Below are 16,436 nucleotides of genomic sequence, written 5' to 3'. Positions count from 1 at the left end.
GAGAAGGGATTGCAGCATGGCTATCCCCTCCTAGGGGATGATTTCTCGCTTTCTGTTTCTCTGTCTTTCTGGCAAGCGCATGCGCCCTATAGCAAAAACCTTTCAAAAAAAAAAAAAGAACTCCCTATGGCATACCCACTCAACTCATCCTGCACACCGTGCCAGTGGACTTTCTGAAAAGCAGACCTGTCCATGCTCCCCGCTGCTCAACACCTGTGTCAGCCCCCACTGCTGTCTGGGTGGAGGCCAAGACCTCTGGGCAGGCCCTTTCTGATACCTGGTATCTGTTCACCCCTTCAGTCCCATTTCCCACCCCTGACTGCCTACTTTTATCCTAATGATACCAAATTGCTATAGATCTTCCCTGAGACTGTGTTCCTTCATGTTTACATGCTGGTGATCTCCGTCCTCCACGCTTCCCTTTCCATCCTGTGTTATTCAGCTCAAGGATCTTCTCCTTTAGGAAGCCTCCCCATAGGGAAAGGGCCTGCCCGTACCCGCATAGTCCCTGTGTTCCCGGAGCGCTCAGCGCACGCCCTGTCTGCCCAGCACTGGCCTGTGGAACTGAGATGGCCTGCGTAGCGTCCGCCTTGTCTGTGTGTGTACTCCCGCACGTAGCATAGCGCCTAGAGCAGACTGAATGAGTGCTGGGTAACTGTTTGCTCACCTGCTCATCTATTAATACGTCGGGGTTGTATGTGTTGTCGTTTCTTCTTCAGGAGGCATCTGTTTTCCTGGGTGGCTCTGCAGTGTGATTCCATTCAGGCTAATGGCACCAGTGAGGTGACAGGCCAAGGTTCTCAGACTGGTAGTCTACGTCTTGGAAGGCAGAGAATTAGCAGTTTACACTGAGCGTACCGAGCATACGGATGCATACGGATCTGGGTCCCAATTCCTGCTTTGCCATGGAGCTATGTGTGACCTTAGGGTATAAACTCTATAAGCCTGTTTTTTATTCTATAATAGTAATACATACCTTAAGGCACAATTGTGAGGATCGACTGAGGTTGGTAATTGATGTGGTTAGCATGGTGAGTCGTAGGTATTGCTTCTGAAGATGAGGTCTGGACAAGGCCTGCGACTACCAGGGGCCCAGCTTTGTCTTTCAGAGTGGGACAGTCCTTCCCTGGTTTTGCTAGAGTCCGCTTTAGGGAGTTTCAGCATCGTTGGTGACTCACATGTGCACACTCAGTTATTCCACAGTGTTTGGTCGAATGTCAGGTACCGTGTGAGATGCTGGGTGGAACCTGATCCATTTTCTGCTTTCACTAGACAGAGGGCCACTTATTGTTCCAGTCTAGTACTGGTCCTGTTGGGCCACCAAAAAAGTCATGATGTGTTTTTTCTGTTTTTTTTTATGCAAAAATGCATCATGACTTTTCTGACAACCCAATAAATCCAGGGGATAGATCTTCCTAATGCCAACAATAAATAATAATATAGTTTAAAAATAAACACTTACCATGCATAACACCTCTTAACCACCTTAATCCCTACAGCTATCCAATACATAGGTAATATTGCCTCCCCCATCTTAAGGATGGGGAAATAAAGGCCGACTTGTCTAGAGTTACACAGGTGCTAAAAGGAAGAGGAGAGGATGTAAACCGTTAAATCTGGGCATTGGGCTCCAGAACTTACATTCCTAACTAAAAAGCCCTTAATTGCTACATTATGCTGCCCTACCTGGGGGGACCATGTCAGAATCTTCACAGGGGTCAGTGAGTCAGGAGGAGAAACGGGGGTTTGAAAAAAAAACTCCAACATACCCACTGATTTACTTGTTAATGTCAGAGGGCACGTGATACGCCAGAGAGAGAGCACACACCCCTGGCCTGGCCTGTGGGTGGCATGGCAGTTAAGGTGGCTGGATCCGTATGGCTAAGCACAGAGTTTCAAGTCCCAGACGCCACCACTCGAGAGATATCCCAGGTGTACATACATGCATGCCCAGAGTCCTTAAAAGGGGGCTCAGATGGGAGAGTGGGATAGAGGCATGACCATTCTCCATGAGGAGGGGTTCTCTCTATCTGTCTCTCTCGTTCTCTCCCCCTCTCACCCACTGGCAGATCAGAAAGAAAGAAAGCACCCTTCTGTGGGCCTTGGTCACATCACAGTCCCTTTCACTCCACTTCTCCATCCCGTCAGGCTCCTGGCACACTCACGTGCACATGCAGCATGTTGCTGTGGGGTGGGATTCGAACTGCTGTGGGCCACGTGGGCTCTGACTCCCTTTGCACAGCGCTTAACTGCTGTGCTATGGAACTGGCCCCCTCTGATTTTCCAAAGGAAATGATGAAGAAGTTGGCTGTTGGGGATGTGTGGAAGATAGCATGAGAAAGCAGCAAAGAGAGCGCAGGGTTGAGAAGGCCAAGGAGCCCTGACCTGCAGTCGCAGTAGGTGCGCTTGCAGCTGCAGGAGCAGGAACCAGACAGCTGTAGCAGATGCCTCTGCAGAGCCAGGCAGGCTCGACCTCCCTGAAGCTTTGATTGGAAACCACGTTTCTTTTAGATGTTTTCATTGTCTTACACAACTAATTGGCCTCCTTGAGGCCATCCCTGTTCCCACAAGGCCAGTACAGATGTCGCAGTCTCCCTGCAGTCTCCCTGCAGTGCCGTCTCTAGGTTAGCTTCAACGGAAAGGAAGTACCCTCCGTGGGGCAACCTTGGAGTGTTGCATATTGAATGTTGTCTCAGTTTGAAGCAATGGGGAAAACAGTAAAAGCTAACTTTGTCTCACTTCCATCCCCTGAAAAGTGCTCATAAGTAAAATGCTGGTACATTTTGTTTACATTCTTATGTTAGTGGAAGGGAAATTAAGATTTGGATCTGTGGGGACCAGCAGTTAGCGTAATGGCTCTGTCGCTGGACTCCCACATAGTCGACCGCAGCTCGCGCCCCGGACCCGGTGGCTTAAACTCACGCCGGGTGCGTGTGCGTGCATGCCCAAGATCCTGAGAGGAGAATGGAGAAGGGATTGCGACGTGGCCATCCCCCCTGGGAGGTGATTTCTTGCTTTCTGTCTCTCTGTCTCTCTCTGTCTGGCAAACGCACGCGCCCTATAGCGAAAAACCTCTCAAAAAAAAAGATTTGGATCTGTGAAGTGATTTTTCCAAGTACTGAGCAACCAAATTGTAGTGTTTTTTTTTTTCTTCTTTTTCATATTTTTTTAAAATTTGCTATAGGGTGCATGTACCTGCCAGAGAGACAGAGAAGGAAAGTGAGAAATCACCCCCCAGGGATTCCAGCCATGCTGCAGTCCCTTCTCCATTCTCCTCTTGGGATCCTGGGCACGCATGCACATGCACCTGCACCTGGAGTGTTTTCAAGCCACTGGGTCCAGGCCTTGAATCACACGGTTGGCCATGAGGGATCCTATGTGGGATCCAGCCACCTCAACCATCCAGTGTCACAGCCAGCTCTGGATAGCCATGGGCCTGCCTACCCCCTCAAAATATTATATAACCTTCGAAGCATAATTGTTACAAACAACTCATCTGGAGAAATAATAGGAAAACAAGGAGTCATTTACCTTTCCTAGAGCTCCCAGACCTGCAGAGACCTTGGCTGGCTCTGAGCTACACTGCCTGCAGGAGCTTCGCCACCCTGGACATACGTTTGCCATTGTGTCAACAGCAGGTAGCCACTGTTCCTCAGAGCAGATGACACCTGGCAGCATCATTGTTCCCAACCAAACGTACCTTCAAGAGGGTCAAGACTGCACCTCACTGGGCTTTCCCCATGGCCTGCTGGTTAAGGGAGTTGGGTTCCACGTGGCTGACCGTGGTTCAGGTCCTAGTCCCAGCAGTTTGAAAAACATGCTGAGTGCGTGTGTACATGCCCAAACACCTGACAGGGTGGAGGAATGGAGAAGAAGGGACTGCAATATGACCATGCCCTATCAGGGGTGCTTTGTCACTGTCTCTTTTTGGTGAGTGCATACACCCTCGGACAAAAAAAAAAAAAAAGACTTCACCTCACTGAATTGCCACAAGCCTGTCATTCTAGACCACTTGCTAACTAAATGCCACAGAAAGATGGAAGATGTGGGGCCAGCAGGTGGCATGGAAGTTAAGGCTGCTGGAATCCACATGGCTAACCCCTTGGTTCGAGCCCCGCCCTGGTGGCTCAGGGAAAAGACACAACAGGCACGTATGTATGCGTGCCCACAACCCTGAGAGGAGAATGGAGGTGAGGGGATTGTAGTGTGGCCATCCCCCTGTGGGTACTTTCTCACTTCCCCCCTTCTCTCTCTGCGCATATCTGCCCTATAACGAATTTAAAGGAAGGAAGGAAGAACAGACGTGGACATTGTACCAAGGAAACTAGTGTGTGCTTTAAGGAGGCCCGACTCTGGGTGCTGCTTTCCCCGTCTCTTCCCCGGAGACTCTAGCCCTGGGAGAGAAAGGTGCTCAATTTCCCCAGAGGAGTCTGACCTGGGCGCTAGGAGCCTGCAGCCAGGGAGGGCATGGCCCAGTGTTCTTCCAGACTAGTCTCTGAGGAACAGTTGGTGTTGAGTATCGAGGGCCAGATATGCCTGGACGGTAATTCACCCCGAAACAACCTAATGGTAATAACTGCCAGTTACCGTTATTACAGGTTGTTTTTTTTTTTAAGTGTGGGTATGTATAGAACTCTATCTGGGAATGTTTTTTCTGAATTGAAATCCCCCCCAAATTAAGGAAACCATCTTTACAGGTGACTGCCAGTGTTTTCAGTGAAGAAGCAGGACTGGAATAAGCCGTGTCCTGGATGTGACACGTACTGTCCATTCACTGCCCCCCAGGAGGGAGGTGCTATAATGACCCCCATTCTTTTTTTTTTTTGGAGAGGTTTTCGCTATAGGGCGCGTGCACTCGCCAGACAGACAGAGAGAGACAGAGAGACAGAAAGCAAGAAATCACCCCCCAGAGGGGATGGTCACGCCGCAATCCCTTCTCCTCCATTCTCCTCTCGGGATCTTGGGCACGCACGCACACGCGCCCGGCGTGAGTTTTAAGCCACCGGGTCTGGGACGCGAACCGCAATCAACTATGTGGGAGTCCAGCGACATAGCCATTACGCTAACTGCTGGTTCCCATGACCCCCATTCTAAAGGTGAAATCGAGGTTAGACAAATTGCTTAAATTTTATATAGCCAGAAAAAGAAAGAGCCAGGCTGCAGCCCACAAAGGTCTCAATTCCCAGAGGTTTCAGAAGCCAGATCTGCACCCTTTCCTAATTTCATCGCCTCTTGGCATCTCCCTGACTGCCTTTGTCCTGGGAGTTTTCTTTTTTTTCTTTAAGAATTATTTATTTGGGCTGGCAGGTGGCATGGTGATTAAAGGCACTGGATTCCCACATGGTCAGTCATGGTTCAAGTCCCAGACCTGGCGGCTTCCTTTCTCTCTTTTCCTTTCTCTTTCTGTCTCTGTCTGGTCTTGAAAAATAATAACAAATGGAATTAAATAAATAATTCTTGTTTTTAAAAAAGTATTTATCTTTATTTATTATTATTATTATAATTAGCTATAGGGCCTGTGTGCTCATAGGAGGAGAGAGACTTGAGAGAGAGAGAAGAAAAATGAAAAACCAAGCCGCCATGTCCAGGACTCAAACCACACTCTACCATGTGAGAATCCAGTGTCTTAACCACTATGCCACCTGCTGGCTCTTTGGGAGCTTTCTTTACAGTGCTTCCATCATTATCTCCTCTTTACATGGAAATCATGCATCTGTATTTAAAAATAAAACAGAAACAAATACTAACATATTTTTCTTTATCACATTTCAGGTTTTCTAATTTGAGCAGTTTTATCTATATTCTAGAAGGAAAATATTATTCTAAGGGAAAAAAAGAACAGGTGGCATGGCAGTTAAGGAGCTAGATCCCAACACCATGGTTCGAGCCCTGGACCCAGTGGCTTAAAAAAACTTGCTGAGCATGCATGTGCACATGCCCAGGATTCCAGAAGGAGAATGGAGGAAGAGGGATTGCAGTGTGGCCATCCCCCTGTGGGGTGGTTTCTCACTTTTCCTCTCTCTGAGTCTGTTTCTCCAGATAGTACGCAAGAAAAGCCCCTTCTCTCCCTACTGTAATGGTTCTTCCCCGTGGAGGCTAGCGTGCTTAAAAGCTTCCTGTGAATGATGTGTTCTTATACCATTGGAGAGCATGACTTCTCCCGTCTGTCAAGGGGGCCCTGAGCCAGCTGGCCTTCCTGAGTGTCCTCTCTACCTGGGCTGCTTCTGTAAGACATAGGCTTCCTCGGGCTGTCTTAGAACTTGTTACTTATCCATTGTCTTTAAAGTTTCAAATGGAAGGCAGAGTATTTGCATTAGACACAACACAGATCTGAGAAATAGAAGTTGCCTAGGCTGGATCATTGTCATTGGTATGTGTACAGCCTCCTTGAAAACAATGTTCTTGCTTCACGAACTGGTGTTTTCTTTTCATATGCTTCATGTAGATGAATGGACAGAGGTGGACAGAAAACGAGGTATGCTATCTCTGGGCTGCATGGACTCAGGCTGCATCCACAGGTTCCCTCGGTCCTTTCCGGGTGGGGCAGAAAGCAGGGCCACTCTGGATAGTTCCAAGTGAGAAAATAGGTGTGAGTTTCTCTTAGATGAAACACTGTACATTTGAAAGTTTTACTTAAAGGAATGAATACAATGTGTAAGATGAAAACTTACAAACTTTGGCAAAAGGGCCTCACTGCAACTAAGGAGTCTTTCTCCTTTGTTGAGTTCCAAGCTTTGCAGGGCAGCTGGGATGGTACTACAATTCTGGGTGGTCCTTCCTATTTGGAAGTCCTTAAATCAGCTTTGGTACAATGTCGTGTAACCAAAGAACTGTGCTTCGGCCTGAGCGACCCTCCCTCCCGGAGCTGCCTCCTGAGCGCAGATCTCAGAGAGACCTTGTGAGCTAAGGAGAATGGGAGCACGTGGCTGCATGGCTGCCAGAGCTGCCAGCACTGGGCAGAGGCACGACCTCATGCATGCAGTATGACCACATCACGCCAAATCTTCACCTTTCTCTCCACCTGCAAAGCAGCGACCCGAAATGTCACCAACCCCTCAGAATAAAGCCCTAGTCTTTCTTAGCCCTTATGTCACGGGTTCCTTCCATCACTGGATGTTTGGGGGTGGCTTAGGCCTCCGGTCAGCCATCCTCAATCCTCACTACACCAGGCATGCTGGGAGATAACATCCACTGTGAGGTGCCACCTGGCGACATTTGTCAACAGCAGACTGCACCCACGTAGGAAGGTGGTCCCAGAAGGAGCCTACAGGCTGTGCAGCGTAGCCTGCTGTGTGTTAGGTTTGTGCAATATGCTCTGTGATGTTTGCATAGCTGCAACATCACCTAACCATGCGAATCCCAGAACATGCCCCCCAGTTAAGAGGTGCATGCTCATATGATGTTTAAGGGCACTGGCTTAGACTCAGGCCCCATTGCAATTTCAACTCCACCATCAACTGTGTGACCTTGGGCTTTAAACTTTCTAAGGCTGGGCCAGCCAGGTGGTGCGGTGGGTAAGGCAGCTGGATCCCATATGACCTACTGGCGGATTAAAACATATGTTGGGGCAGAGTCAGCAGGTAACGCGGTGGATATGGCACAGGACTCCCACATGGCTGACCATGGTTCAAGTCCTGAACCTGGAGGCTTGAAAAATATGCTGGGGCAGGGCCAGCAGGTGACATGGTGGATAAGGCACTGGACTCCTGGATGGCAGACCTTGGTTCAAGTCCTGGACATGGAGGCTTGTTTTCTCATTTTCCCTCTCTCTCTGGAGAGCACATGTGCCCTATAGCAAATTAAATAACGGGCCAGCAGATGGCATAGTGGTTAAGGGCGCTGGACTCCTATATGACTGACCCTGATTCGAGTCCTGGACCTGGCAGCTTGCTTTCTTACTTTCCTTCTCTCTCTTTCTCTGTTTCACTCAGTCCCTCTCTGGTCAAATTAAAATAAATAAATAAGGTTAAATAATTCTTTTAAAAATAGAAATAATAAATACAAATAAATAAATATTTTTTTAAAAGAAAAACACTGGGCACGTGTGCATGCATGCCCAAATCCCAAGAGGAGAATGGAAGAGAAGGGATTGTGGCATGGCCATCCCCCCGCAGGGGGTGATTTCTCACTTTCCCTCTCTCTCTCTCTGGCAGGTGCATATATCTTATAGCATAAATTAAAATTAAAACCAAAAACTAAAACACCAAGAAGGCTAATGGGTCTTCAGGCTTAACTTGAGTATGATGTGAGCCCTTTCTCTAAGGCCTTTCTCTTCATGCCTGTGTTGGTCTTCTCTGCACAGTAGGGCAGCCTCGACCAAGTGCCACGTGGGCAGGAAGGAGGTAACATGTGCCTCCATATTGTGAGCAAAGAAAGAAGAGAGGGGACAACCCCAGGCACCTGGGCCCCACCACAGACCTGCCATTCCCCTTGGGGGGTTTGGTAGTCACTGCTGTCCTTCAGGGACACATCTGCCCCACCACCCTATGCAGGTAGTGTGCAGGGAGCCCCCAGGAGGTGTGGTCCTCCAGCCCCAGGGCGGAGACTGCCTATGCTTTTGGCTTTGCAGCGCGGCCCACAGTCACCGTTACTATGGGTCTAAGCTACCTCCTAAGTCCTGGTAAGGCCTCGCAGGCTTTGGTGAAGCCCTGTCTGTGCGGGTCCCCTCAGAGCTGATCTGATGCTTTACCTCGAACTCCCCCTTTGGCACTCCTCCCTGGCCCACACGAATCTGTGGGAAGTTCATTTTCTTTCTTTCAAGGACTTATCTGTGGCCTCTCAGTTTTACCTGCTTCCTGGAAAGGTCTGTATTTATTTTTTTTTATGCTTTGAAACAAGATTCAACATCTCATGTTTACATATTTCTGATACACACGAATGATCCGATACTGTGAACGAAGTCTAATAACAGTGTAAGAACCGGACATCAAAGATGCAACTCCAAATCTTAGTCAGGTTGAAACACTTTTTCACTGAAAGGTGCAATAAATTAGCAGCTTATAAAGAGATATGGGCTGGGACCAGCAGGTGGTGGGGTGTTTAAAGCGCTGGATTCCCACATGACCAACTACAGTTCAAGTCCCGGACCTACCAGCTTACTTTCTCATTTTCCTTCTCTCTCTCTTTCTCTTTCTGTCTGCCTCTGTCTGCTGAATGTATGTGCACTATAGCAAACAAAATAATAATTAATGAAATTAAATAAGTAATCATTTAAAAAAACAGATGTGGGCTGTGCGTCAGTTCACTTCTTAAAATGTAAAGTGAGCACATGTTATTAAGCTAGTGGGAAGTTCACAAAAGCAAATATTCCATGTGCAGGTGCAACGCGTGCTCAGCCCCCACAGTTTTTTTATGCTTTAAGCCATTTTTAAAGTAAACTGCAATGAGCATCTTAATAATAAATGTACATCAAGGCAGCTTCTCCTGTGCATTAGGAATGATTTACATCTGATCTGCTTATATCCTATTTTTAAGAATTATTTTGGGACCAACAGTTGGTGTAATGGCTATGTCGCTGGACTCCCATGCGGTCAAGCATAGTTTGAGTCCCAGACCCGGTGGCTTAAACTCATGCCGGGTGCGTGTGCGTGCGTGCCCAAGATCCCAGGAGGAGAATGGAGGAGAAGGGACTGCAGCGTGGCCATCCCCCGAGTGATTTCTCACTTTCTTTCTGTCTCTCTGTATCTTTCTGGCAAGCGCACACGCCCTATAGCAAAAACCTCTCCAAAAAAAAAAAATTATTTATTCATTCATTTATTTTAATTTGAGCTAAGAAAGACACAGAGAGAGAGAAAGGGAGAGAGGGGGAACATGAGAAAGCAAACCGCCACATCTGGGACTCACACTCCAGTGGGCCATGTGGGCATGTCCAGCGCCTTAACCACACACCACCGACTAGTCCCCATGATCTGCTTATATCTTAATTGTGTATACCATAACAGCTTCTAATCCTTAAAATCTAAGTTTAACAGCTACAGTTTGAGTCGCGATTTCCCAGAGAGAAATATGGCATTTTCCCATGGTTACTTTGGAAATCAGAAAATTAAATAGCTAGAATAATAATAAAATAGGGGGGAAAAATAAAATAGAATAGTTTAAATAGGCGAGAATTCCAAAAACAAATGTTAATTAATATAGTTTTCAGGTAACGTTTTTTTTAAGGTTTTTGCCATAGAATGCATGCACTCGCCAGAAAGAAATGAGAGGGAAAGCAAGAAGTCACCCCTCGGGGGGATGGGCATGCTGCAATCCCCTCTTCTCCATTTTCTTCTTGGGATTTTTGGCATATGTGCACACACATGCCTGGCATGAGTTTCAAGCTGTCAGATCGAGGACTCGAAACACAGGTGGCCATGTGAGAGTCTTCCTCTTTAACCACCATGCTACCTGCTGGCCCCTTCAGGTAACTTCTGAAAATAACAGATTTTCAACCATTTGGTAGGACTATAATTAATATAAGTAATAGACTATAATGAAGATTGCACTGAAGAGTCAACTTTCTTTCTTTCTTTCTTTCTTTTTTTTTTTTTTTGGAGAGGTTTTTGTTATAAGGCACATGCACTTCCCAGACAGACAGAGAGAGACAGAGAGACAGAAAGCGAGAAATCACCCCCCAAGGGGGATGGCCACGCTGCAATCCCTTCTCCTCCATTCTCTTCTTGGGATCTTGGGCACACATGCACACGCGTCCGGCGTGAGTTTTAAGCCACCAGGTCCGAGACTCAAACCACAGTCGACCAAATGAGAGTCCAGTGACATAGCCATTACGCTAACTCCTGGTCCCAACTTTCTAAAGTTATTCAACGATTACCTGATATTCACAGAACTGCTCTAAATGTCCTGTATTGGTATCATCCTTCTCAACTGCAGGTTTTCAACAAAATTAAATGTGATATAAAAGCCGAAAACACATCACACCTAACTTGCTCTTCCATTACCTTGTCCATACCTCAACAAAATAACGATACTCTTTTTGTTTCTGTTTTCTGTTTGTTGTCCTGTGTTATCAAGGACAAATTCCCCATCAACCCAGTTCCATAACAATGTTCTTTCCTCATGGTCAATTGTCTTGCCTTGAAGAGATAGTACATTTAGGCTGTAACAGGCATTTCATGCATTTTACTAGCATCGTTACAGTTAGCTGTTCATCTGTGAGTTCCCCAGATAGATAAATATCCTGTGCAAACTTGATTACAACATGTAACTCATTAAATGCTTTAAATAGCATAAAGAATCCCTGACTTAAAAGGGGCTAAAATAAATAGTAACTATGCCTATGCATACTACTGAAATGCTGTATGTTAGAGTTTTCTTTTTAACGCATAAGCAGGGCAAATGAAATAACAGGACCTCTATATTTTGAGAGTACAATACAAGAAAACCCAACTGATACAGCCTTTCAAGTCAAAATATATAATAAAATAATGTCCAGTGCAGGGGCCAGCCGGTGGCTTGGTGGTTGAGGCTCTGGACTCCCACATGGCCTGCTGCAGTGTGAGTCCTGGACCTGGCAGCTTGCTTTCTCACTTACTTTCTCTCTCTGGTGAGCACACATGCCCTATAGCAAATCGAAATAATAATAATAAATAAAGTTAAATAAAAATAAGTATTTAAAAATGTCAAGTGCAAATGAAGCTATACAGTTTAAAATGTAGTACAGTCATAATAAATAAACATTAATTTGAGACCAGCAGATGGCACAATGATTACGTCACTGACTCCCACATCATCAACCACAGTTCGAGTCCCAGACCCGGCAGCTTACAACTCACACCGGGCACATGTGCCCAAGATCCCAAGAGGAGACAAGAAGAAAGGATCGCAACATGGCCATCCCCCCTGGAGAGTGATTTCTCACTTTCTGTCTCTCTGTCTCTCCAGGAAGCACACACACCCTATAGCAAAAATCTCTCTTAAAAAAATAAATATAAATAAGTAAATAAACATTAATTCATACAAGGTACACTATGATAAACTACCGCCATCAAACAAAGTCATCGCCCACTTCTCTGTGGCTTTCAGTTGTACCTTTCTCTTGGGAAGGTCTGCATTTTATATAGGACATGATAAAAGGAAAAAGAAAAAAAAAAGTCCAGTCCCAGCTGGACTTTCCGAGGAAAAAGACCAGGCCTGAGGCAAACCCAGAAGAGTCCATCTGACTCCAGGCTGCGCACATTGAGGACTGGTGTGCTGGTTGAAGGCGCTGTGAGGGCTCCCGTCTTCAGTGATGGATTGACCCCTCCTCCCTCACTGAGCAGCGGGGCGGAGGCGAAGGTAAAACCCAGGGACCAAGTGCACGCCACAGCCAGTTTGTGACCCCGCTCCTCTCTTTGAAGGCCTTCCATTTAAGATTTATAAACTGCATAAACTGCATTGAGATGCTTTCTTTTCTTTTTTTTTTAAGAATTATTTTATTTAACTTTATTTATTATTATAATTTTCCAGTTTGATCAGAGAGAGGCAGAGAAAGAGAGAAGGAAAGTGAGAAAGCGAGCCACCAGGTCCCAAAACACGGTCAACCGTGTGAGAGCCCAGCACCTTTAGCCACCACGCCACCTGCCAGCCCTGAGATGTTTTCAAATGCTAACCCAAGGGCCAGCCCATTGTCCAGTGGTTAGGGAGCCAGATCCCACATAGGCAGCTGCTGTTCAGATCTTGGCTCAGGTGGCTTGAAAAACGCATAGGGCACGTATGCACGCATGTCCCAAGTTCTCACGGGATGGAGAAATGGAGGACTGCATGGAGGAGCACACCCCACTGAGGGGTACTTTCTCCTTTTCTCCGTCTCTCTTTCTCTCTCCAGTGAGCACACACACTCAGGCAATTTACAAAATGTTAATGTAGAGCCAGCAGGTGGCCTGGCGGTTAAAGGGCTGGATCCCATATGACTGACTCCACTGTTTAAATCCCGGACCCAGTGGCTTGAAAAAAATGCTCCGTGCATGGACATGCATGTCCAAAACCCAGACAGGAGAATGGAGGAGAGGGGATTGCAGCATGGCCATACCCCCGGGGTATGGCCACTTTCCCTCTCTCTATGTCTCTCTCCAGTAAGCGCACGTGCCCTGTGGCAAAAAAAAAAAAATATATATATAGTGTGTGTGTGTGTGTATGTATATATATATATATATAACTCATATAGATATATGGGATCGTGGGGAAAGTCATGACACAATTTTGCATAGAAAAGTGCATCATGACTTTGGGGGCGACTCTATATATATATAGAATAAAGTCCTGGTCTGAATCCTCAGGGACCTTTTGCTGGTTTCTAGGTAGAGAGTGTCTGAGATAACAGCCTCACCTCTCTACCTTGCCTTTACTCTCTAAAACTACATGGCCACAGCTGATCACCTGGCCTGTCAAATGTGTTCCACCGGAGAAGGAAGAATTTACATATGTCAGCCATCACTCATGTTTAACCATTGATTTTGTGTAATTATTTGAAGCAACCTCATTTTCTTTCAATCTTAACTATTATGAACGTCTGCTCTAGGCACCTGCTCTCACCTGTAGGCAGCGTAACTAGCTTAAATTCCGAATAATCTACATTCAACCATACTTGCTCTTATTTCTCTCTTTTTTTTTCTTGGAGAGGTTTTTGCTATAGGGCGCGTGCACTCACCAGACAGACAGAGACAGACAGAGAGACAGAAAGCGAGAAATCACCCCCCGGGGGGATGGTCACGCCGCAATCCCTTCTCCTCCATTCTCCTCTGGGGATCTTAGGCACGCACGCACACGCGCCCGGCGTGAGTTTAAGCCACCGGGTCCGGGACTCCATCCGCAGTTGACTACGTGGGAGTCCAACGACATAGCCATTGCGCTAACTGCTGGTCCCATCGCTCTTATTTCTCATAGCGTAGGGTTTTCCTAGTCCTTAACCAGTGAAGTTTCTTTGAGTGGGCAGAATAGCTAAATGAAGACCTAGAATTACAGACACGTCAAACCATGTGCTCCTTTCACTTTCACCAGATGGGAATTCTCCATTTGAACAACCGATTTCACGCTAGTGTGGTCTCAGTATTGTAGATCAGATGTGGAAGTTAGAGGATTCTGAAATGGTGCTGTCTGAAGTACATGTTTTATAGAAACATTACAAATGTATTTCTCTCTAGCCAGGGGGTAGAATTGTCTGTTTTCATTTAAAAAAAAAAAAAAAAGTCAGAGTCAGCAGGTAGTAATGTGATAAAGGCACTAGACTCCCACATGGGTGACTGCAGTTCAAATCCCAGACCCAGCCACTTGAAACTCATGGGCGCATGTGTATGCATGCCCAGTATCCCAGGAGGAGAATGGAGGAGAAGAGGTTGTGGTGTAGCCATCCCCCCTGGTGGGTGATTTCTCACTTTCCCTCTCACTTCTGTCTCTCCAGTGAGTACATGCACCCTGTGGTTCTATTAAAAAAAATTTTAGATTTGCTAAAAGAAAAAAAATGTGATGCTATTTCTTATTTTAAGGAATGGATGTTTTTCTAAAATATTTCCATGAATCTTTTTTAAAGGAAAAAAGAAGCACTTCTCTCATGGTACAGTGAGATAATACACGTAGAAGTGATTTTTAACCTCTGAAGCACAACGCATTCGTATGTTGTCATCGTTAGGCTTGCCCTGAAATGGTGTCATAAAGCCCTCGCAGAGCCCTGCTTTCTGCCGTGACCCCCGGGGCCGATCTCCCAAGGGTAGCACCCCAGCTCCACGTGCCCAGCTCCTCCGTCCCTCGTGCAGAGCGCGTTCCGAGTAAAGCCGCAGAGCGCCATGATCAGCTGCGTTCTCTCTGGTCTCTAGTTCTGAACGACATCATCTCCACCATGTTCAACAGAAAGTTCATAGAGGAGCTGCTGAAACCCCAGGAGCTCTACTCGAAGAAGGCCCTGAGGACTGTGTACGACCGCCTGGCTCACGCCTCCATCATGAGGCTGAGCCAGGCCAGCATGGACAAGGTGAGCCGACAGCCGCCTCTGCCCTTTCGGTTGCTCTTCTTGTCCTGTGGAGGGTCCCGACGGGGTTGAATGAGAGGCCAGAAGCCGACACTGCCGGTAAGTGACGCTGAGCTGCAGTCGGGAGGCCTCGGAGCCGCTGCTCCACGCCCTGAGTTCTGCCATCCTCCTTCCTGGGAGAGTGCTGGTTTCCGCTGTATTCCTGAACCCCAGGAAAGTGCTGGTCTCCACTGTATTCCTGAACTCCACTGTATGCCTGAATCTACACCAGCACTCCACCCTCAAGTCTAATTCTGCCTCTTAGCAAATCTCAATGATGAAACGAGGCATTTCTTAGAGCTTTTTAAAACTCTCAGAACTTGGGGCCACCAGATGGCCTAGCAGTTACATCACTGGACTCCCACATGGCTGACTGGTTCAAGTCCTGGACTGGGTGGCGTGAAACTCATGCTGAGCACGTGTTTGAATATGTGCGTGCCCAAGGTCCCGGGAGGAGAATGGAGAAGGGATTGCAGTGTGGCCATCCTCCTTTGGAGGTGATTTCTCACTTCCCTCTCACTGTCTCTCTATTGTCTCTGTCTGTACCCCCTCCACTGCCTACCCCATGAGCACACGCATCCTAAGACAAAAACCTGTAAAAAAAAAATAATAATAATAAAAAACAACTTTCAGAAACGGCCAGCAGGTGGTCTGGTGGTGAGGGTGCCAGACCTTCCCCACCCCGACCCTCTCTGGTCAAATTAAAATAAATTAATTAATAAATAAAGATAAACAATTTTTTTTTAAATCTTTAAAATTGTTCTTACACAATTGTAGAACTTGACACTTGCCGTTTCACAAACACCACCTCATTCTTCTCAGCAGCTCTGCAGCTTAGGGAAATAGGGACTTTTTTACAGGTGAGAGAGCTCAGGCTCAGAGAGGTTAAGAAACCTGGCCAGGGTCGGGTGTGGTGGCGCCCACCTATGGCAGAAACCCCTGGAGACTGGAAGACCACAGCACCACGTCTCTCTCTGTCTCTGTCTCTCTCAATGTGCACATTGGCCGACCATGGTTTGAGTCCTGGACCTAGGAGCGTGCTTTTTCACTTTCCCTCTCTTTCTCTCTCTGGTCAAATTAAAAAGTAATAAAAATAGGCAGGACCGGCAGGTGGCGTGGTGGTTAAGGATGATGCAGAGCGCGTTCCGAGTAAAGCCGCGGAGCGCCATGCTCAGCTGCATTCTCTCTGGTCTCTAGTTCTGAACGACATCAAGCGTAATGGCTATGTCGCTGGACTCCCACGTAGTCGACCGCGGTTCGTGTCCCGGACCCGGTGGCTTAAAACTCACGCCGGGCGCGTGTGCGTGCGTGCCCAAGATCCCGAGAGGAGAATGGAGGAGAAGGGATTGCGGCGTGACCATCCCCCCTGGGGGGTGATTTCTCGCTTTCTGTCTCTATGTCTCTCTCTGTCTGTCTGGCGAGCGCACGCGCCCTACAGTGAAAATCTCTCCAAAAAAAA

The 16,436-nt window shown here is 47.1% G+C and overlaps 1 protein-coding gene across 1 annotated transcript in view; it reads left to right on the top strand.

Annotated features, from left to right (window-relative positions):
* OSCP1 (organic solute carrier partner 1) overlaps positions 1-16,436 on the top strand; it is a 36,352-nt gene that overhangs the window by 1,254 nt on the left and 18,662 nt on the right. Inside the window, exon 2 of the mRNA XM_006158574.3 lies at positions 14,787-14,941. Within this exon, the coding sequence (XP_006158636.1) occupies positions 14,787-14,941 (155 nt within the window). The remainder of the gene's footprint in view (positions 1-14,786; positions 14,942-16,436) is intronic.

This window comes from Tupaia chinensis, unplaced genomic scaffold (assembly GCF_000334495.1).
Source record: "Tupaia chinensis unplaced genomic scaffold, TupChi_1.0 Scaffold000604_1, whole genome shotgun sequence".
NCBI lineage: Eukaryota > Metazoa > Chordata > Mammalia > Scandentia > Tupaiidae > Tupaia > Tupaia belangeri.
Note: the sequence above shows the minus strand (reverse complement) of the source record. Positions and strands in the feature narration are given on the sequence as shown.